The 23,423-nt window shown below is 38.6% G+C and overlaps 1 protein-coding gene across 5 annotated transcripts in view; it reads left to right on the plus strand.

Annotated features, from left to right (window-relative positions):
- Window positions 1–10,442: 10,442 nt before the first annotated feature.
- The window catches only part of LOC112784601 (serine/threonine-protein kinase ATM), a 47,784-nt gene continuing 34,803 nt past the window's right edge, over window positions 10,443–23,423 (plus strand). For all 5 annotated transcript variants that reach the window (XR_003816535.2, XR_011878295.1, XM_025827868.3 and 2 more), the window contains exons 1-16: window positions 10,443–10,823; window positions 11,754–11,862; window positions 11,976–12,119; window positions 13,336–13,497; window positions 13,612–13,807; window positions 13,904–14,060; window positions 14,152–14,291; window positions 14,386–14,473; window positions 15,208–15,311; window positions 15,930–16,028; window positions 16,598–16,654; window positions 17,652–17,736; window positions 18,421–18,495; window positions 21,860–21,901; window positions 21,977–22,047; window positions 22,829–22,877. Coding sequence is in view for 3 of the 5 variants with exons in the window: in XM_025827868.3 (XP_025683653.1) it covers window positions 10,746–10,823; window positions 11,754–11,862; window positions 11,976–12,119; window positions 13,336–13,497; window positions 13,612–13,807; window positions 13,904–14,060; window positions 14,152–14,291; window positions 14,386–14,473; window positions 15,208–15,311; window positions 15,930–16,028; window positions 16,598–16,654; window positions 17,652–17,736; window positions 18,421–18,495; window positions 21,860–21,901; window positions 21,977–22,047; window positions 22,829–22,877 (1,656 nt within the window). In the remaining 2 variants the exon portion in view is untranslated. The remainder of the gene's footprint in view (window positions 10,824–11,753; window positions 11,863–11,975; window positions 12,120–13,335; window positions 13,498–13,611; window positions 13,808–13,903; window positions 14,061–14,151; window positions 14,292–14,385; window positions 14,474–15,207; window positions 15,312–15,929; window positions 16,029–16,597; window positions 16,655–17,651; window positions 17,737–18,420; window positions 18,496–21,859; window positions 21,902–21,976; window positions 22,048–22,828; window positions 22,878–23,423) is intronic.

The raw sequence follows: 23,423 nt of genomic DNA on the forward strand, positions 1-23,423 counted from the left end.
GCGACGCAGACCCACCGGCGTGGATACACCAGCAGCGTCACAAACCGAGGGTGGCAACTGGGGCCACGAAGATGAACCAACGAGAAATGGAGAGGCGCCGCGGTGGTTCCCACCATTGGAGGTGCTACCGGCGGCGGGTCAGGCTCCAGGAGTTCACGGCAGAGGAGAGGAGAAAGGGTAGAGAAGAGGAAAAAAGGGGTTAGGGTTGGATGCTGATGAAAATGAAATTGTATTTGGGGGTTAGGGTTCTTAATTAAAATTAAGGGCATTTTAGTAATTTTAAATATTTAGTCTCCAATTTTTATTTCGAACCAAACAGGATACTGAGACATAAATCAGTCTTGTACACTTTCACACCAAACACAATATTAATATTTATTTTTGTCTCTGTATCTTGATCTCTGTCTCTCTGTCTCTGTCTCTTGGTCTCTGTCTCGCAAACAAACGCTGTCTAAGAGATGATAAATTTTAATGATAACATTAAAAGGATGAACTAAAATCAAATTCTAATATTAGTATGTGTGGCATGTGTATTGAGGGCAATTTACATAAATCACGCCAATTTAGCTATAAATTCTATTTAGATCACTTGATATAAATTTATTTAATCTGTATGTCTATAACATGTCTTATCTATTTTAGAAAAGTATTATGATGATTATCAAAAAATAATTTTGTTACTCATTTTAGATATAATTATTTAATATTTTAAAATTATTATTATTATATTATATTTTTTTTGAATATGTTATCATATTTTTCTGACAAAAATTTTAGAAGATATGTTTCAATTTCTGTCGGGCAAAAAACCATATTAAGCCACATGCAGAAATGTTTAACCAAAATACGCCAAACAGAAATTTGTTTCAGCAATAAGCCAAGAGGCATATTTATATAAATCGAACCACCAAGGTTCGAACTCTATTAGCAAGTAATTCGAACCATCTAAGTTCGAACTACTACTGGAAAAATGTAAATAATTCGAACCGGTTAGGTTCGAACCAGGTGACCATGTAATTCGAACCGGTTGAGTTCGAATTATGTGGAGATTAGTTTAGTGTAATAAATCGAACCAGATTGGTTCGAATTATGGGGAGAGAGGTTGATTGTAGTAATTCGAACCAGGTTGGTTCGAATTACATGTATCATGGTTCGAAGCAGGTTAGTTCGAACCAGGTTGGTTCGAATTATGGGGAGGGAGGTTGATTGTAGTAATTCGAACCAGGCTGGTTCGAATTACATGTATCATGGTTCGAACCAGGTTAGTTCGAATTAGTAGGACTCAGAGCTCTATATAAACCCTGTAAACGTGATTTGCTCTCATTAGAGGACGTAAGATGGCTAGTGAGGAGGAGAGTTTTGCTGTTTTGGTACACCACAGAGGATACATCAAGAGGAAAACTCGGTCCGGAGTGAAGTTCACAGATAAGAATCTTCTCTATATTGTGGTGAATCGAACGACAAGCTATGATGACCTGGTTAGATCTGTGCTGATGAAACTTGGCCTGGAAGGTGCGAAGCGGATTAAGAAGTTTTTCTATCGCATTCCAGTCACGATCCTGCACGATACGGTGAAGTATGATTGTCTCACGATTGGTAGTGATGAGGACCTCCAAGTCATGTTTCTTTGTCGGAGGCAGTTTCCGGAGGTCCGCACACCAGAGTTGCTGGCAAAGCTGGTTGATGTGGTATCCAGCTCAGGGGGTTCGAACCGGAATACCACCAATGTAGCCACGGCAGCTGGCTCCAGTTCCATGGCTGCTGTGGCTTCTTCCTCCGTCCCAGTTTACGAGGCAGCGGCCCAACTTGTCGCCTCTCCGTCATTTGCTGTTGATTTGAATGACGGCGTCCGCGACGAGGTAGGATCCTTTGATGTTCTGCCAAACGCTTTACACGGCGTTCCACCGGTTGGCGTCGGAGACGGAGAATTGGGTGATCCTGATGAGGACGACGTTCAGCCCGAAACGATTGAGGATGATAGCGGGGACGAGGTTGTAGCGGCTGGGCCTGCATTGGCTGGCGGTAGTTCTAGCTCTGGCACACAGCAGTATCCACCATATTTTTCTTCGCTGGACCTGGACGCCATGACGCATGAGGGTGCGCTAGGGCACCCTGTTGGATTCGGAGCTAGAGATGCGGAAGGGAATGCTGGTCTCACAGAGTTCCAGGTTGGTCAGCAATTCCAGGATAAAGATGAGGCGCTGTTAAGTGTGAAGACTTACAACATCCGGCGAGGGGTACAGTACAAGGTGGTGGAGTCCGATCACCGCCGGTATGTGGGCAAGTGTTCCGAGTTCGGGAATGGGTGCACATGGTTGATTCGACTCAGTCTCCGGAAGCGCAAGGGCATTTGGGAGGTCAAACGGTACAATGGCCCTCACACTTGCCTGGCCACATCCATATCAAGTGATCACAGAAGTTTGGATCATTCTGTGATTTCGGCGTTCATTATGCCAATGGTTAGGGCTGACGCATCGGTTAGCATCAAGGTGCTCCTGAACACCACGGCAGCGCATTTTGGTTTTAGGCCGACTTACAGGAGGGTATGGATGGCGAAGCAGAAGGCCGTTGGCCTCATCTACGGTGACTGGGATGAGTCATACAGCGAGATACCTAGGTGGGTGTTGGGTGTCCAGCTGACGATGCCTGGTACTGTTGCGGTCCTCAGGACGAGCCCGGTTCTAGTTGGAGGACAGGTGGACGAGTCTCAAGCTTATTTCCACAGACTTTTCTGGACTTTCCCTCCGTGCATCGAGGCATTCCGGCATTGCAAGCCGCTAGTCAGCATTGACGGCACACATCTATATGGTAAGTATGGGGGAACGTTGCTCATTGCGATTGCACAGGACGGGAACTCCAACATTCTACCTGTCGCATTCGCACTAGTAGAGGGTGAGAATGCGGAGTCCTGGACATTCTTTCTCTCGCACCTTCGGCAGCACGTGACCCCGCAGCCCGGGCTGCTGGTTATATCGGATAGGCACAACGGCATCAAGTCTGCGCTTGAGGCCCCGGACGGAGGTTGGTTACCGCCATCTGCGTACCGTGCATTCTGCATACGACACGTAGCGGCTAATTTCGCCCTTACCTTCAAGGGCAAAGACGCTAGGAGGCTTCTCGTGAATGCAGCGTACGCGAAGACTGAGGTTGAGTTTGATTACTGGTTTGATATACTGCGGTCTGAAGACCCGGCGATGTGTGAGTGGGCGAACCGTATTGATTACTCCTTGTGGACGCAGCATCGCGATGAGGGAGGAGATTCGGTCACATGACGACGAATATCTCCGAGTGTGTGAACTCAATCCTCAAGGGTGTAAGAAATCTTCCTGTATCATCCCTGGTGAAGGCAACATATGGTAGGCTGGCCGAACTCTTTGTTCGCAAGGGGCGAGAGGCTGAGGCCCAGATGGGCACCGGACAGCAGTTCAGTCAGCATTTGGTGAAGTGTATTGAGGCCAACTTGAAGACGGCCAGGTGCTTCACGGTGACGTTGTATGACTGTGATAACTCCGAGTTCACCGTAGCGGAGACCACTCCGACTGGTACTTTCTCATTGGGTACTTACCGAGTATCGCTTGCCTCCCGGACATGTGACTGTGGGTACTTTCAGGCGCTTCATTTCCCGTGTCAGCACGCACTTGCATGCTGTGCCTACGCACGTGTGAGCTGGAGCTCCTATGTTCATAGCGTCTATCAGATTAGCTCGGTGTTCAATGTCTATCGGATGGGATTCACACCTCCAATCCCGGAGGGCTTCTGGCAACCCTACGATGGGCCCACCGTGATTCCGGACCCAAACAGAAGGCGTGCGAGAGAGGGGAGGCCTAGATCCACAAGGATACGGACAAATATGGATGAGGCAGATCCAAACAGGCCAAAACGGTGTGGCCTTTGTCGCCAACCCGGACACACTAGACGTAGATGCCCACAGGTAGTAGGATCGTCTCAGACAGGGCGAAATTAGCTTCCATTATGTTATTCTTAGTGTTATCTACATTTAAGTTGTCTTGTTAGATGCATTGCTTGACCACGTATGTAACTTGTTGAGATTAATGCATTGTACTTTGGTATTTGCGAGTAGTAATGAATATGTTGTCTTTCATTACAAGTAATGCTACAGGACTCGTTGATCCTCATTTTAATAACTAAACGAAATCATTATACCTTGTCATGTATCATTTAATACAAATAGTCAACGTCCCCGAACACAAGTTACGAATAACATACATAAACAGAGCACTACATAACAAGAAAAGTACACCTAACTATCATACATGACTGAAATAGAGGAAACAAAATACATGAAATGTGACTCATCTAAACAGATGCGAACCAGTACCACAGCGACGTGCTACCCGTGCCCTCTGACCTCGACGCACAAGCGACTCCTCATCCTCTATCTCATCCTCCTCCTCCTGCGGAGCAGGCTGTACTGGTGGCGCAACACGCAACGGGGCTGCCGACGATCCTGCGATAGACTCTGATGCAGCGGTGAAGGCGGATGTAGGGGTACCTCCAAGACGAAACTGCTGACCAGCGGATGAGGATGGAGGCTCGTTCAGATCAACATCTAAGGGGACCTGGATCCCTGAGGTCTGGCCAGCTCTGCGGGGGGTCACGTCACCCTGCATGATGGCGGTGATCTCATCTAGGAAGCGTGGACTCCCGAAGTCCCCAACAAGCGAGTCTGACCCAACAAAGTCTGCCCACTGTGATCCTGATATGCGCCAAGGTGTACCACTCTGCTCAGCCTGATCATCCGCTGGCACACCAACGAAGTAATCTCCAAGAGGGCCCGATCCAGGTCCAGCGTCACCAGTGTCAGCCCCGTCACCGAGCCCTGTGCCATACCACTCACCTCCATGACCGCCATCGTGTGTACTAGTACCTCCATCGTGTGTGCCTCCTCCAACGTGGCCAAGCTGGTCGTCATCGTCGTCCACATGGTCAGCACCCCTCCTCGCCCTATGATTCGGCCACCTCCACTGACGCTGGCTCCTCCGTGTCCCTACACCCATCCTCCTCTCAACCCTGCGCCTGTCAGGCACGTCATCCGGAGGATCCATGTCAGGCACTCGCCCCGGACCCCGCTGTGAGGACTCAACTGGTATAGGAACTGATCTCGGATCCCCCAGCTGAGTGTCCGGGGCCAAGAACCTCTTCCCATGCTGACTCCACCACTGAAGGAACTGATGAGACGGTCCAGGGTCGGCAACAACGTCGAACCTCAATACACTGTCCTGACGAGCGTCCCAGTATGCATGCCACTTCCGCATGGAAGAGGGGAACCATCGATCGCCGCCTCTCCCGTCCTTGGACATCAGAAAGTCGATGTTCAAGGCGGGACGCGGAGGGGCCTGTACCCCTCCAAACTGAGGAAGAACACGATCTATCTGATGCCACTCTATGACAGCAAAGTAGATCAGCGCGGTCACAGAGCGCCACACCGCCATGTGCCGAGGCTCCAAAACCTCCGGATGCAACACCTGAAGTACGTCGAGGCTACTGTACGGCATCCATATAAACTGCAGAACGAACCCACCCTTATCAGGGCAACTGTACGACCCAAGTGTAAAATATTTAACTAAAAGAGCATCAGTTATTAATTAGAATACTAACCTCCCTGGACTGTAACCGGTCTATCCTAAGCCTCCACGTCTGCACTCTCGGACCCTTCTCGTTACCGGAAGGGTTGTAACCTGTCCATCTGCACCATACACATGAGTTACATATACTAATATCTGTGTTTACATTATGCAATAGAGTATTAACATACACGCAATTCTGTAAGTTATATTGAAAAAGAATAGGCCCAGTATAGTACCTCGACGCCAACGGCCAGCTGAAAGTCTCATATCCTGCAGGCCTAAACTGAGAAAACCGCCAAAAGATCCAAGACTGCAGTAGCTGAAGCGGGCCCGCTAACTTCACAACATGTCTGTTTGCCACTCTGCACATGCACCGGTACAACCAGGCCAGTGCTGCCGAACCCCAGCTGTACGTACCCAGCTCCTCCAGCCTCGCTACATATGGAAGCCATCTAATGTGAATCCGGTTGCCAGACTTGTCCGCAAACAGCTGCGTGCCCAGCAACATCATGATGTACGCACGGACATATCGGCGAACAGTGTCATCATCTGCATCCTCAGGGCACTCACCAAAGGTCTCCTGAAACCAGCTGCAGTTCACTGCGTACTTCTGAACCTGACTGGGAGGAGGTATAACTCCTAGCAACTCCTGGAACCAGACCCAGGGTGGACGGCCGCCATCGATGTATATATGGAACTCTGACAGGCACCCGCTCACGTAACGGCCATCGACTGGCAAACCCAGCTGGTATGCCACGTCCTGGAGTGTGATCGTGCACTCTCCGAACGGCATATGAAAAGTGTGCGTCTCGGGACGCCATCTCTCCACGAATGCACTAACGAGCGCCTCGTCTACCCGGAACCACCGGTCGTTCAGCCTTGCAAGATGGTATAGCCCTGCCATCTGCAAGTATGGAACGTATCTGTCATCAAGACGCATGCCCTGTTGCCGCCTCATGCTCCTAATGCATCGCTCGGGCTGCGCATGAAAAGAACCGCATACTGAGATATATAACTACACAGGTTTTACAGTAAACCGGTTCACATAAATCGGTTTACAGTAAACCGGTTTACATAAACGGGTTTACTAAAACGGTTTACATAAACCGGTTTACATTAACCATTTTGCTAAATTAAACAGCATAACATTACATGAAAGATAACTAACTGGAAAACAAACCCTAAACCACACAACTAAACCGCTAGCATATACCACAATTAACGAGAGCCATTAACAAGAAACAAATTCAATAAACCGGCTTACTTAAACCACCTAGCATTAAACAACTACCCTAAACCACATATAAAAACCGCTTGCAAAAACCGCTAACAAAAACCGCTAACATAAACCACCAACATAAACCACTACCAAAAACCACTGACTTAAACCACTAACAAAAACCACTACCCTAAACCACCACCCTAAACCACTAACATAAACCACTAACTTATACCGCTAGCTTAAACCACTATCATAAACCACCTACATAATCCCCTCACCTAAACCACCTACATAAACCACTAACATAAAGTACCGTCTAACCAAGATACAAAACTACTAAGGCACAACTAACGCTTGAATCAAAAATATTTCCGTACTAACCTCGTCGTTGATGACCCCGGCTATATGAGCGACTCCGTCCAACCGATATAACCGTGCCGGATCGTCCCCCATCAGCAGAGTAGTCCGTTCAGGTCTTCCTCGGAGAGAATCTGGGTCGTTTTCTCTGAGATTTTGTGGGGTAGGGGGGAGGGAGAATGGTTCGAATGAGGGTGATTCGAACTCCTTATATAGTCGAATCACACCTAATTCGAACCAGCCTGGTTCGAATTATGAAGGAGTGCACTAGGAGTAATTCGAACCAGCCTGGTTCGAATTACATGGAATCGAGTTCAAAGCATAATTCGAACCACCCTGGTTCGAATTATGTATGAGAGAAGTTCGAACCTTATTGGTTCGAATTATTCAAAAACGTTCAACACTAAATCGAACCATGTTGGTTCGAATTATGAAGGAGTGCAATTCGAACCAGCTTGGTTCGAATTATATTAAAATACACTTTGGCTCATTGCTGAAACGAAATTGGATTTGGCGCATTTTGGTTACAAGATTCTGGCTTTGACTCAATATGGTTTTTTGCCCATTTCTGTCACCTTATAGTTAAAAGATAACTCTAGATATTTATAAGAATATTCATCAAATATTTCAAAAAAAATTTGATAATTGTAAATACACAATTTTTTATTTTTGTTTCACTAATTTCTTTTATTTTTAATTATGATCTTTAAAAATTAAAAGCTTTTGCTTTTGATTATTTAATCAAAACAAAAACTTATTTAAATCATCTGATCGTCAAAAAAAATTCATCCCTCAATCTTAAATTAAAAAGTTTTATAATTTGTATTAAAAATTTAAATTATTAGATAAACTTTAAAATAATTATATATATTTTGAATTTATATGAATTTTTTATTTTTTTTATTTCTCTTAGAATAAAGTTTTTATTTAAATTAACAAAAATTTAATTTTAAATTTTTATCATAAAATTTTTAATATTACATTATATAATCACTTATATTGTAGAGAAAAAAAGAGACAAGCAAAAAGTGATAGGGAGTAATTTCACATTGTATAGAGAGATCTGACTAAAGATGTCTTACTTAATAAATTTTTGACCCTGCCTTCTTCAGGAAACTCAATTTCATATTGCGATTTATTATTTTATTCTCTTTATTTATTGTAGCAGTTTATGGGCTCATTTTTTTCCATATGAAAAAATTATGGTCTAGTGCAATAAAATAGATGTGTGTTAAAAATTTTTTGATGTTATGGTGTCAGTCTAAATCGTAATTTACGTTTTACCCTTTTTATTTGTTTTTTTATCTTTTTATGTTTATCAAAATAATCAATGTAGCCCGTGTTTTAATCTTTTTAGATTTTTCAATTTTTTTTATTTCTTTTTGACCCAAACGTAGCCTGCATTTATGGATGGACAATATTTAAATTTTTTAGAAACTCCAAAACGTAGCTTGCGTTTTTAACTTATTAGAATCTTTTTTTTCGAAAGCTTCAAAACGCAGGTTGCGTTTTGTGTAGAAAAAAATATTTTAATCGAGAACCTTGCCTGTAAATACGAAATATGATTCATCCGAAGTTCCTCACTTCACTTTTATTCCTATTGCTCTTTCTTGCATATATGTCATAGTTGTGAGTTTTTTTGGCAATTAGTTGTGTCAAAAAAATCGAGTTAGGTGAAGTTGAGGTTATGGAAGGTATTGTAAATTTGAGAGTGTATTATAATGGTGAGATTATACCAAACACACACGAAGGAGTGACTTTTGTTTGTGAATGTCCCTTTTCATTTGCTATTCCATGCACCATGAGATTTGTAGAGTTGTAAAATAGTCTTTGTGAATTGTGAGAACATACAAAGTCACATTTCGAATATGGTGAGCAACATTTTGTACAGAAATCATATACAAGTATTTGGTGGGTTGATACAGATTCAACTAATGTCCATCACTAACGACACATGTATGCAGTAGATGTTCTATATTTATCAACAAACCCGATTTTCATGTGCCGATGATAGAGCTGTATGTTGAGTTTGAACAGCATACGGGACTGAACGCGGTTGGCGACGAAGTCAATGTTGATGAGCTTGGGGATATAGATTGGGAATAATATAACAACGACAGTGAAGAGGAGTTCGAAGGCAACTATGAAGTCGATGACGAAAACTTGGCAGGCAATTCGGCAGTGCATAATGAAACGGATGCGATTGTAAGCCAGCACCCCTTTGGTATTCTGTCTTTTATGCGGACTCAGGATCTCGAACCCATGCATTTTCCGGAATTTGCATGGGGCACATCAGACCCAATTTCTTAAGGAGGTTCAAGGCTTCGTATTTGCATAAATTCGTGGTTAACACATGTATTTGAATTCGATGTTATGGTCATATTCATAGTAATTTTGTGGTTTATGCTTATAATTACATGGTTTGTTTAACATGCTATTCTAGTGGACAAAAACTACCAACGACTTAAAGAGTGGGGTGAGACATATACTCAATAGTGCGATGAAATTGGTGTTCAGAGATGAGTGTTGGCATTCGACGGAGGTCATTGTTGGGGACATATGACGATAAACTTGATAGAGTGCATAAATTCTGTCTTGAAGGGTGCACGCAACCTTTCTGTGACTGCCATTGTTAGGTCTACTTTCTATCGGCTAAACGAATTGTTTACTCGGAAGAGCGCCGAAACTCATGAGCGTGTCCGCAACGGATTCACATATTCAAAATTTGCCACCAAAAGAGTTGAAGAAAGTTTTCGACGTGCAGGAAACATTGTGGTCAATCGGTTCGACAGGCGCAATGAGATGTTTGAGGTTCGCAAAATGTAAGATGGTTCCATTTACAATGTTAACCTTGCGCAACGACATTGCGATTGTGGTCATTTCCAGGTTGAGCAACTCCTATGTCGGCACGTCCGTGCATGTTAAACTATCGTCTTAATTGACAAGTATATGTGTATGACATGTACAAAATGTCTGAAATTTGCAAGGTCTACAGAGACGAGTTTGTTCCGATGGGTGACTTATCTACGTGGGTTAGATATAAAGGAGCGAAGGTAATCACGAATTGGACATTCAGGCGTGCGACAAAAGGAAGACCGAAGTCAACTCGCTACTTGAATGAGATGGATTTGCGGGATATGTGTGGTCCTCTCCTGTATGCTTTATGTAAAATTATTTTACACTGATAGTATATTAAAATTAATTTTAAAAAAATATATGAAAAAATAAAAATACTGTACGATTAAAAAAAAAAATCGAAAGTAAGGAAGGAAACTAGGAAAGAGTTCTAAATTTATAATCACGCTCTCTGACTTATTTTTACTTCAGGGCGAATTTAGCATAAACGCTGCCAAAATTATGCATTTCCAAGTTTCCGTCATCTTATGTTCAGAATTCACTTGCTTCTTCGGAGACAAAAACGCTAAAACCGTTCGCTTTCCCGCCATAAAAACAAAACATTAAACCCTCCTCTCCCAGTTCCGAAACCCTAGCTTCCCCATTTCACTGCGAAAACCTCTTCGATCAGCTTCGATTCTCTGCATGAGCACTCCATTAAACCTTCACAGTGCTCCGCGACAATGGCGACAATCGTCACTTCCAGAGATGTTCAAGAAATTGTGTTCAAGCTCACTTCCGATAAAGCCAAAGCTCGCGAAGTAACTTGATTTCTTTTTTATCAAACCTCTTTTAATCGCTGTTCGAAGCACATCATTTGGTGAAATTTTTGTGTTTGAAGAAATGTCTGGAATCTGATTTGGATTAAAAATAGAAAACAGAAACTAAAAGAAAAAGAAGGAAGTTAGTGTGTTTGCTGTTAATGTTGTGCATGAGGCGATGAGTTTAGTGTTTAGATTAATGTTGCTTTGACTGCAATGGATTTTGACAAGCTTATAGTAAATTGAACCGGAGTAAGCAACTTTGATGCTATGATGAGATCACGAGAATCCTTATATGCTAGTTAGAGTAAACTAAAAGAGTGATTCGCTGGTTGATTTAGAGTTCAACAGTTCAGCTATTTTTTAAAACTATAGTTAACGTGAGAAACAATAATGCCTATAAAAGAATGTGAGTATTGAGTTAAATGAGAAACAATAATGTATATAAAAACTCTGAGTATTGAGTTCCGAGTGAATATCATCCTTTTTTACTTTTTGGAATTATTGTTTGTGTTGTCAACCTAAGAAAAAGAGAAACGAACATTTGGAGCAGAGTAGTGTTGGATCATTAAATTAAAAGTTATATTTATTTATGTTTTGCCTCTCATGTTCTGTTCAACTGGTAAAAAAAGTCTGATACTCTGGACTGAATGACTTATATTAATAATACACGTGTGCAATGATTTGATGTTCTTTGTTCCTGGTTGCTGACTGAAATCAGTAAATTCAGGGATAACTAGCAGCCTGTTTTGTCTGGATAGAAATTGTGATACATTTCATTTATTCATTTTACGATATCATGCTGTGTTTTGAAATTGATCCAGCTACACTATATTCACCATTGGATTTCTTTTTATGTGCACATTCTCCAAGAATGATTCATTATTTACTTGGATTTATCATGAGTGTTGTTGTGTCAAACATTATCAGGAAGGGATCAAGTTGTTAAATACTTGGTTAGAAGGGGAAAGATCATATAACTTCTGCAAATTTATTGGATTGAATACTACAAAACTTAGACCTGATGAAGTTCCTCACTGTAAGTTCATTATTACTTGCATTTTGATGCTATACATATAATATTATTGGATCTAAGTTGTAATCTTACTTATGGAATTCTTCTTTTTATTTTTTTAAATTTTATATTGGCAGCTGAAACATGGCCCTTTCTCATATCTTTACTTATTCAATGTGCATCATCGGAAATATCGTCAAGTAAGCGGAGAAATCCAAAGATAATATATGCAAAGACTCTTAGAGTTGTTGTACAACGAGCTGAAGAAGCAAAATATTCAGGTCAGTTTAGTTTAGTTGGTAACAAGCTTAATTCCCCTCCCCCTTTGATGAGAACCTAGTGTGGCTAGAAGACAGGTAAACTCTCAAAGAAGAACAAATAAACAAGGCAATTGTAAGAGATCCATTTTTATATATATTAGGATTTAGAGTTTGTAAGAGATCCATTTTTATATACTAACGAGCTATTAGTATAAGTAAACTTCAAATCATAACCACCTTATGAGATCCTCTCTCTCTCTCTCTCTCTCTCTCTCTCAAATTTAATTTTATTCATCATTGTTTTTTAAAGATTTAAGACATTGAGTAAATTTATACTGCCTTTTCCTAAAACTTGCTTATATTATATTGCTTCGCTGTTTTATATTTTTCACTTCCATCCCTTGAGATGGTTTTTAGTGGGAACTAATTTTGTAAAGTCGTCATGCTTTGATCAATGAGCCTCTTAGAAGCTGGCTTTTTCCATCTGTTTCTATACACCTTAACTTTGTTGGCTATTGGTTTTAAATACCTCTACCATTATCTTCGGAGTTTCAGAACATGAAATGAAGATGTGGGGAAAAAAGTAGCAATGTTGATAATGAGAGTGTCCAAAACTTCATATTATCTTCAAAAGTCTAAATATAGTAGGGGTGTCAAAAACTATTTTCTGGTGATATTTAAGGTTGTAACGAGTGGAAGACTACCCCTAAGAGAGTCATCATTGCTTCTAAGAAATTTTTTCACTCCAAAATAAAAGGACTAGGAAATTTCTCTGCATTTAATGCTGGCCAAAGATATCCCTCAAAACAATGTAAAATGCAAGATTGCAAGAACTCAAGAAATCTTTGTTGCGTTTTTACTATTCTCCTCGTTGTACAATATTGTGGTTTCTTTTAATGCATAGATTTGTTGAAGTCTAAAATTAATCATTTTTAAGGATTCGTTGTGTAGTATTCTTCTGGTAAGAATTTGATTACTGCCTTATCGTTGGACTATGGTTGCTCATTTAAAAGGTGCATTTACTCAATCTGGTCCTTTGTTTTCTAGTTTATAAAAAAGAAAATCTGTGTATGATTTCTCATTTAATGAGTGTTGATACTTTTGATGGTCTATTGTTTTTTAATTGTTTTCTTAATATCTATTGCTACCATTATGGTAAATCTATCTTAAAAATTTTATATTTGAAGCACCTTCCAGGTTTCCATCTCCTTAGTTACTTGTTTTCCTCTGTTTTTAGGAAAAACTCTGCCATTGTCATCTGTGGTTAAACCACTTTTTAACCATGTTTGGGAAGTCCTGAGTAATGTTCCAAGCTTCCAGTCAGAGTATGGAATTATCCTTCGACATCTTCTGGCAGTTGGCGATTATAGTCTTCAAATGAAGAAACGGATTTACTGCAGTAAGTTTCTGTAATTGAGGCATGCGTTATCTTTGCATCTTGTCAACATGATCATTTTAATCTTCTATATTCATTTATTGTTTGTTTTCTTTCTTTGTTTTTTTTTTTGGCAAGACTTGGTGTTTCTGTACATTGAGAAGGTTGAAGCAAGCTTGAATGTGAAAAATATTAGTCATTATACTTCCAAGGAGGAGGTCTTCCGCTATATATTGACGCTTCATTCTCTTTTGGAAAATCCTCCTGGAGACTATCCTGATAGTATAAGAGAAGACCTTGTTAAGGGATTTGTTAGGATCTGTTTGTTGATCAGGTACTCTTAAGTTGCTTCCATTTTATTGTAACTCTGTCTCTACTATTATTTTCTGTTCATCTGGATACAATGTCTTATCTTGGTTTCTTTCTTTAGGGAAGAGGGAAAGATATCACGCAAGCTTGTTGAGTGTATTAATACATATTTGTTAAATGATGGCCCAAATTTGGGCTGTCAGTTGTTAGAGATTCATAATGCTATACAGCAGTTCGTGTTTCGCTGTTGGCTGACAACACATGATCGAGTGCTTAAGGTATCTTATCATTGTATTTAAATGCAAAATACCGCATTAAACTTATAAATTGTTTTTATTTTTTATTTTTTAAACCCAATGTCTGTTACAGGATTCACTTATATTGTATTCAAGGATACAATTAAATTTGATGAGGGGTGCTGCTGATAGTTGTTTACTGGTGGAACAACTTTTGGATGTGATTTGTAAGGATCTTGATCAGGGTAGCATGTCTTGTACTTCAATGCCTAGGTGAGTGTTTCCAAATTCTGATGTTCATATCTTGTATATTTGATGCCTGGTTTTTCTGGTACCCACCAATGATCACAATGAGCTTTCTGACCAGGGGAGATGGAAATAAAGATGATAAACTTGGAGCTTTGACTAGTTCACATTGTGGCTTGGTGGAACTTGCTGCAGTTATATTTTATCGGGTAGTTACTGTAAACTCAGTCATCGTTACCCACACTCTGCAAATTATTTTTTATCTGATATAATTAGTAAGATAAAACACAGCTGTTTTAATTATGCTTTCTTTTCTTGAGTGTGTCTAGTGTGGTTAATGAATACTGGGTTTGCTGTGGAGCAGTTTCTTGTCCTTTGTTCTAGATGTTTCAATAAAGATGAGGCCATAGTATTCTAGCATTGTGTCTTTTAGTAGCAGTGCTTCTGTGTTTGATTGAAGAAGGCACCCTATATGTTAAATGACATTTTTTGGGATGGTATTGTCCTTGTGGAGTTCTCTGGTGCTTTTTTTTTAAACCTCCATATTTTATTTTGTGGTTGATATTCATTTTTATTTGTGGAGAAGCTGAACAGTGTTGCTGTCTTTTTCCTGTTATTATTTATATTTCTATTTCTATTTTGGTGGTTGTTTTATTTTCATCAGTTAAACTTGCCCTCTTTTCTCCTTGGTAACATTTATGTTTTTCTTGCCACAATGTTCTTGAATATTTGTTACCATGATCTTTCTTGTTTTTAGAATGATAACATTTCTGCGTATTATGTAGAGTTATCGACATATATAATTTGCATATAGTGTTTGTGTATAAATTTTGAGCATATTACATTTTTATGTTAGTTGATTTAGTAAATGTGGTATTTTCTTTTTTGGTCTTTTTTGCTATAAGAATTTGCTTATTTTTTGCTAACCCGATTTGTTGATCAGGCTTGCCTTAATACAACCAGAGAATCTTCTAGTGAAAAACGGGTAAAGAGGGAACCTGCTGCTGGGATTATGAGGGAGGCACTCATGAAAGGCAAATGGCTATGGTAATTTATAAGCATAGTTGTCGGGTGCACTCATTTTCTATTTTGTCCCCAAGAAATAGAACATGAATATGATGATTGTTTGACTATGTATTTAATTATTCTCTGTAAATTTATACTTTTATTAACTTATATATGTTAGTAGAATGTGAAGTGTAGATAGAGGTTGTTAGATACGAGCTTTTACATGACAACTTAAGTTTTATGATATGATACTAGAGCCTCTGACTAAAAGGGTCTAGAGTTTGATCCTGCTGCCCCCCATTCTTTTAAATAAATAATAATGAAAATGATTTTAGTATGACATAAGATGGCTTTCTGCACTGTTCATGTTTTAAGCCTAAAAGATGCTCTTGTATGAGGAGACGTGTTAAATATAAATGATTCATGTATTTTTACTATACTTATTTTACAAGAGACGGTTTCATGACAGAGGTAATTAAGCAAGATTTCCCCCCCTGCTGGATAGACAGATAGAATGTAAGAGAGATTACAGAATAAAAAAGGCATCATCACAAGGAAAGTGAAAATTAATAACTGATGTAGATAAATACACCCATCCATGTCCCTGTTTAAATTAATTATCATGATGGTAATTGATGGAGGATATTTGCTCCACAGGAATGCTGCATTTTGTTCTCTTATTCGAAATTACCATAGTTGCATTCCCAAAGATCTTTTTCTCTACTGGTTTGAAGGCATATGGATGACCTTTGACAGGTAATTCGGGATTCACAAGGTAGACATAGTAATAGTTGCTTCAGTCATTTGTTTCAGGTGGAATATTAGCTCCCTCATATTTGCATTATTCCAAAGAGTTTTATATTTTCCTACTCAAAAGGAATTGCATTGAAATGTTTGGACAGTATTGTTCCTGGCATTATTGCCCTCTCTTTTCTTTATATATTTTTTAAACATACACTTTTCAAGATTGAAAGCATGACATGTCTCATTCACAAACTTCTCTATCATGCTGTTTCCTTTGTTATACTATTTTATTTTTTATATAACCCCTCTGTATTTATGAAGAGTTATATTAGCTTGGGAGTATCTCCATGCTCTTGGTGATATTCTTCCCATTTTAATATATAAAGTGTTGTAATTTTGCGCATACTTTGGGAGAATTTATTCTCGACAATTTACTGGTTAAGATGTATTATTTTGAATGCTCAGTTATCTTGGTAATGGTTTGAAATTTAAATTGAATATTTGTTTATGCATGCCATATCTCTGTAGGAAAGAATGGTCATGGTCACTGTTCACTTAACAAAGTTGAGATAATATTGCAGGATTGTGAATTGTGCCAATGTGGAGCGTGCCTATGATGGTTTGTTATGGACTCTGCGGTATGCTTTGTTTTTTGTTGATCTTATCATATGCATGTGAATAAGTTGGCATTGTCCTGTTGTTCTTTACATGTTTTTACTTGATAATAATCTCTAGTTTTATTCATTTCTTTTTGATATCAAACTAGATTTTGATCCGCGTGATGCGCAGAGAATTTGAATTATGATTTTCTTATGATAGTTTTTCTTTATTAGATTTTCTAATATTATTTAAATAAAATAGTGTATATTTATACAAAGAATTTAATTGAATAATGCGATAAATAATGTATTATTGAATTTTTGGTTTAATCATGTCTGAATACATTTAAAATTGTTAACGGTTATAATGTCTTAAGTAGTAAATCAACTAAAGTTGCTCAATATAGTTTTCTACTTATTTTTTTTTTCCGCTTTTGGTGTCTTCCTTTTTCCAGCGTTGCTACTTGTTGGTGATGTTTGTTTTGTTTTCCTCCACTTGAATGTTTGGAGTAAAGTTTGCTCGTCATGAAATTTGCATTTGATTGTCTTCTACTTTTTCTTTGCTACTACTATTTGCTGATTCATTTGTTTCTGTTGTTGCTTGTTGGATTTTTTGCCTTTTTTTATTATGATCTTTTTCCGCCGTTTCAATCTGGCTATTTTGCATAGTAAATTTTGGCGATGGTCATGGATACTAAAAAATCTTTGACCAACGTATTAATTGCACAGGATCAAGCTATGAGCATTCATTTGTTTTGGGAAAGAAGAATAAAATACAATAAGACCACAAAAACAAAAACTCGATTTCTTTAGAATAGTTATACTATGAATGTAAATGGGTGTTCTAGAATTAGAAATATACATTTAGGTGTACACATATTTATGTTGTTATTTGTTATTTGTGACAGTTGTAATCTTTCATAACAATGCATCTATAGGCTACCTTGGGCTCTGTTTTAATATATTATAAATAGATATGTCATTCTGTTCTAGTGGAGTTGATATGTGGGCCCTGATTTTCCTCTTGCTTCTGAAGGAGTTTGCAGGAACTTTCATCTGTTCTGTTTCTTCCAGATTCAATGATGGTGATATCATCAGTGCCATCTTCTAAATTAAATGAGGTCTCTCTCTCTCTCTCTCTCTCTCTCTCTCTCTCTCATGCATGCGCACACACACAAACATGAAAACACAGTCTCACTGGTCCTTTTTGATTTATCCTGCGCTGATGCCTCTAAATTCTAATACCCAGTCTCAACATGACAATAATAGTTGCCATTGATAATGGATGATCATGTGTGAAAATAGTATTGCTTATCTTGAGGATTAATATGCCCTTCAATCCTCTGTTATGTTTTCCTTTATTTGTTGGTTATGAGGATACCTTATCCTCCTCATTCATTGTTATTCTTAAGTTCTGGAGGAGAAATTGGAAGAGAAATGGTAGGTGTTCAGTGTGCATTTAATAATCTGGCGATATATTTTGGTGAATGGGTTACAACATTCAATAAGCCAAGCAATGTTGAGAAAAGTTACTGAATATTAAAGTGACAACAATATACAGTATTGAAATTTACCTTCCATGTCTGAATTTCACCGATTGAAAGTTTTGAATAACCTTTCATTTAAAGTTTGTACTAAAGCATTAAAGAAAGAGACATTACTTAGCAATCACTGAGTTCTAACATTTTTATCATCAAAGATAATTTTTAAGCCTGTCGTAGACAGTTGTCACTTGTCACTATCTTTGTTGCTTTTACGTTTTCTTACTAAATCATACATTAAGTTGGTCAAATGAATTTTTGCAGTTCATCAGTGGTTGGCAACTAATATGGAGTACTTTAGTGCATGCATTGCCAATTTTCAGCAACATAAGCCCTCTTGTAAGTTTTGTTGACATAATCTGGCTCAAGATTTTAATGGTTGAAGTTCTTGTTATATGTAGATATTTTCAATATCTCTGCCTCCTGTATTCTGACTCTATGTACACAAGCTGACCAGCATAATTACATATTTATTCATTTCACCCTGTATTTTTTTTTCAAAAGAAAATTTCACCCTATATTTGTTCCATTGATAGCCTCATGAATCACTTTAGCTAGCTACATCATAATTGCATGCCCTTCCTGTCTCTTCTCATGAATCTATTAATTTCTGGCAAGGGTAATGTAGGTCCTTGGCTACCGTTAGAAACAGCCTGTAAATTTTGCATTTCTAATCTCTGTAACTGGGTAATCAATATTTCACAGATGTTATCTATGATAAACTTACCACTCTAGTTATAGAGTTCATCATATTTTAGGGTATTATACTGATTATTGGGCAGTAAGACACCAAGAATTGCACCCAAAAAAGGAAAATACCTACAAGAAAAAATGATAAATGCAAAGATGAGTTGGTGTCCTGGATGAGTGGATACACCAGACATGAAAGGATTAGGAATGAGTATGAGGGAAAAAGTTGATGTAGCACTATTCCAAAATGGTGAAATTTCACTTAAATAGTTGAGATGTGTTGAAAAGGCCTGCGGAAGCAATAGTAACTTGTGTAGACTAGATGAAAGGTAGCGTAGTAGTTAGAGATGGAGGAAGAAGCTCGGCACTTTTGGATACTTTAGTTAAAGTTCTTTTTCTCATTTTTAGTTTAGCATCTGTCTAGGAAGATTTTTAGGAGAATCACACCACAAAAGAATTGCTTTTGATTGCGGATGGCGGCTTACGGTAAAGAGCCGAAAATCCACCATTGGATAATGGCATATGGTGTTGCAGGAAATGGCGGATGAACTAAAAATACTTGTATATGCACAAAAAATGAAGAAAAACTGCACATGTAATCGATTATAAAATCTTATTATTATAAGCATGCAATAGGCTACCCGCTCTAATCTTAGCTTCTCATCCCCCTTTGAGTGTTTATTTCATACGAAACCTATTATTATGCTCTTAAGGTTTTTGGGTGCGCTTGTTACCCCTATTTAAGACCATATAACAAAAATAAATATGCATTTTGTTCCTCTTAGAATACCTTTTTAGTATACAACCAATCATACAAAGTGGTCAATTGTTTGGATGCTAATGGCAGGTTTTTATTTCAAAGGATATAACATTTCATGAGTATGAGTTTCCCTACAAGGAGCATTCCTCATCATCATCCTCACCCTCCCTCCAAATCATAATGTGTCTTATCTTTCTTCCTCTTACTACTGCTTCTGCATTGAGCCCTGCACCTCAAGACAGGTCTCTCAACATTCACACACTGCATCATCACACTCCCGTTGCATCTTCACATCTACAACACTTATCCACCACCTCTCATTCTCAACCTGCATCTTTATCCTTGCATCATTCTGCATCTCCCCCACCTCACTGTTAGAGAGAGGGCAGCTGGGGTGAGAGGTGGATTTAATGGGCGTGTTGTTGCTGTTGTGGGAATGATGGAGGTGAGTGGCAATGGCGGGAGGATGAGGGGGGTGTGGTGCCAGAGACATGAGAAGATGATGGAGGTGGGGGGAGTTTGTGACACGCATTGGAGGTGGCGGCAAGGTGCAGTGGTGAGGATGAGATGATGATATTGATAATGGAGGTGGAGTGAGGCAGGTGTGGTGGTTGTGGGATGAGTAGTGGAATAGTGGGTGATGATGTTGATGATGGAAGTGGAAAGGTGGAAAGGTTGCTGAGATGGGAAATAAGGAAAATAAGGAAGGATGATATGATGTTGATAATGATAATGTGATTAATTAAAGTTATACAAACAAGAACAACAGAGCATTGTCCCACTAGGTGGGGTCGGCTACATGGATCAAACGACGCTATTGAGCTCTATCATGTATCATGTCTAGAGAGACCGTTTACATGTAGATTTCGTTTGAACACCTCATGGATGGTCTTCCTTTGCCTTTTACCCCTTGTCCATCTTCCATCTCATCCACCCTCTTGACTGGGTGCTCTGTCGGTCTTTTTCTCACATGTTCAAACCACCTGAGATGCGATTTTACCATCTTTTTCGCAATAGGTGTTACTCTAACTCTCTCTTATATCTTTGTTCCTTATTCTATTCAATTGTGGATGACCACTCATCCATCTCAACATCTTCATCTCTACTATAGTTAACTTATGTTCGTGCTTCCTTTGGCCGCCGAACACTCTGTACCATAAAGCATAACCGGTCTGATAGCAATGCGATAGATTTTACCTTTAAGTTTTGAAGACACTTTTTTATTACATATGAAACCAGACGCGCTCCGTCATTTTGACCATCCTGCTTGGATCCTATGATTTACATCATGTTCAATATCTCTATGATCCTGTATGATGCATCTAAGATACTTAAAATTTTAACTTTTCGTAGGGTGTTTTCTCCATTCTTCACCTCTGTATTAGGGTTTTTCCTTCGACGACCGAGCTTACATTCCATATATTCCACCTGACTACGGCTTATTCGCAGACCATACACTTCTAGAGCTTCTCTCAAGAAATCCAACTTCTTATTTAGGTCTTCCCTTGACTCTCTCGTAAGAACGATATCATTGGCAAAAAGCATGCACCATAGCACAGGCTCTTGGATATGCTCTGCGAGTACTTCTAAGACTAATGTGAAAATGTATGGTCTTAAAGATGATTCCTGGTGTAATCCTATACCAATAGGAAATTCTTCTGTCACACCACCTTGAGTCTTCACTCTAGTTGTAGTCCCATTATACATGTCTTTAATTGCACGAATATATGCGATCTTTACTCATTTCCTTTCTAAAATCTTCCATAAGTCTTCTCTTGGCACCCTATCGTACGCTTTTTCCAAATCAATAAACTCCTTATATAGATCTTTTTTATTACTGCGATACCTCTCCATCCTTCTTAACAAGTATGTAGCTTCAGTGGTGGATATACCTGGCATAAAACCAAATTGGTTCTTTGTTACTTGTGTCTCTTGTCTCAGCTTCTGTTTTATCATTCTTTCTCATAACTTCATGATATGGCTCATGAGCTTGATCTCTCTATAGTTTCCGCAAAAAAATTGATTGACAAAAATTTAAGATGAAAGGTAAAGTTAAAACTCATTTCAAACGTTACTGATAAAATTGAATCAAATTAAACGTTAAGGGTATTTCGAAACTTTTCGAAAATGTTAGGGACAAAAAGTATACTTACCCTTTATTTTAATGTTGTTCTCTTATTAGTAAAGTGGAAATTCATTGTTATAGTTTTTGTATGTTGTCATTTTAGATTTTGAATGATCACATTGATGCAGGTCGATGCTGCGTTGGTGCTGCTTAGTTATATAACATCAAGTGTGAGTTGTAGACTTCACAGAGTCAAGCTTCTTGTTAATTCATGAGAAATCTCTATCTCACATGCTTTTATTCAGGATATGATAAATACATGCGTTGTACCACAAGATGTGTGGGATCTTCAGTTATTTAAAAGACCAACTTCAATGTAAGTGCCTTTGTATGTTGAATGATCAGATGAAATGAAAACTGTAGTTTTAAGACTGTAACTGAATAAATAAAGATTTATCATTGAAGGCTGTAGGTTAATTCAGTATACATGATACATTATGTATCCAAAAAGTGACTTGGAGCTTAGGTGCTCATATTACCGTGGTTCTAGATAACTCCCTGATACTATGTTCATGATTATTTAGAAAGGTGGCACTGACTGAAATTGGGTTGCCAGGTCAATATATCATAGAAGTATCCATGAGCTCATTGATACAATAATTGCTTAAATACAAAAAATAAAACCCACTGTAAGCTAGGTAATTACTTGTGCACCAGACTGTCCTTTTCTTTAAGCTAGGTAATTACTCTGCTCAAGATACTAATTTGAAACTCAGCATAAAGGCTACAGTTTTGTGACTAGCATTTCTTTGTTATAATGTGTGAGACTATCCCATATTTATGAATGTGACGATAGAAATTGAAATAAACAATTGTGGTGGCAATGACAAATGTGAAAAAAGAAACAAGTTTTATGCATTAAAAAGTTTGTATCCGGTAGAACATCTTTGTTGAATTTTATGAAGTTGAATGAGCAGTGTATATGAAGCTTTTCATTGAAGATGGGTCATGTGAGCCTCTCTAGTATTCCGAATTAGCCATTCACTCTTGTCCCTTTTTTTTCAGTTCTTTTATGAATATGGTTTTTTTTTTTCATACTTGATATATAATTATTGCATCATTAATTCTTATTATCTCTTGATTTACTTTTAATGCAGACCCATATTGTATTTCTTCTCATGCTACTTCTCAAAGAAAAATTCTCATGTAAGTTGACAGTGAAGTGTCATATATTTTTTATGTAATAATATATATATAATTGATGTTTGACTAGTCGTTATCTTAAAATGATGTTTATATAAGATGGGAGAAGCCTTGTAGTTTTTGAGCATGCAATTTATTTTGCAGAATTTAATTTGAAAATAATTGTTTCTACAAGAACTGCTGATGATTTCAGTCAGTTCTTGAAGTTTAGCTTGTTTTGTAAAATAAGAAAGAGGTCAAACTTTATGGCAACATGGAATCTATGTAATGATATGGTCTTTGGTCGGAACTAAAACCTCATTTTTTATGGAAACTTATATTACATAGGACTTATTTGAGATAAGATTTGGTGGACCTCTATCTCGTGTAAAGCTAACCGCTATTTCTCAGAGTTACACTAAAATGATGTGTTAAGGGATTGGAAAGTGTCACACTGATTTAGGAGTATTCCTCATCTTTGTTGTTTGTAATTATCAGTGTCTAAATTAAATTTTATTTTCCTTACAAAGATAAATTTTTGCAATATATGCTTAGCATTTATGCAAGTGA

This window comes from Arachis hypogaea, chromosome 20, assembly GCF_003086295.3.
Source record: "Arachis hypogaea cultivar Tifrunner chromosome 20, arahy.Tifrunner.gnm2.J5K5, whole genome shotgun sequence".
NCBI classification, from domain to species: Eukaryota; Viridiplantae; Streptophyta; class Magnoliopsida; order Fabales; family Fabaceae; genus Arachis; species Arachis hypogaea.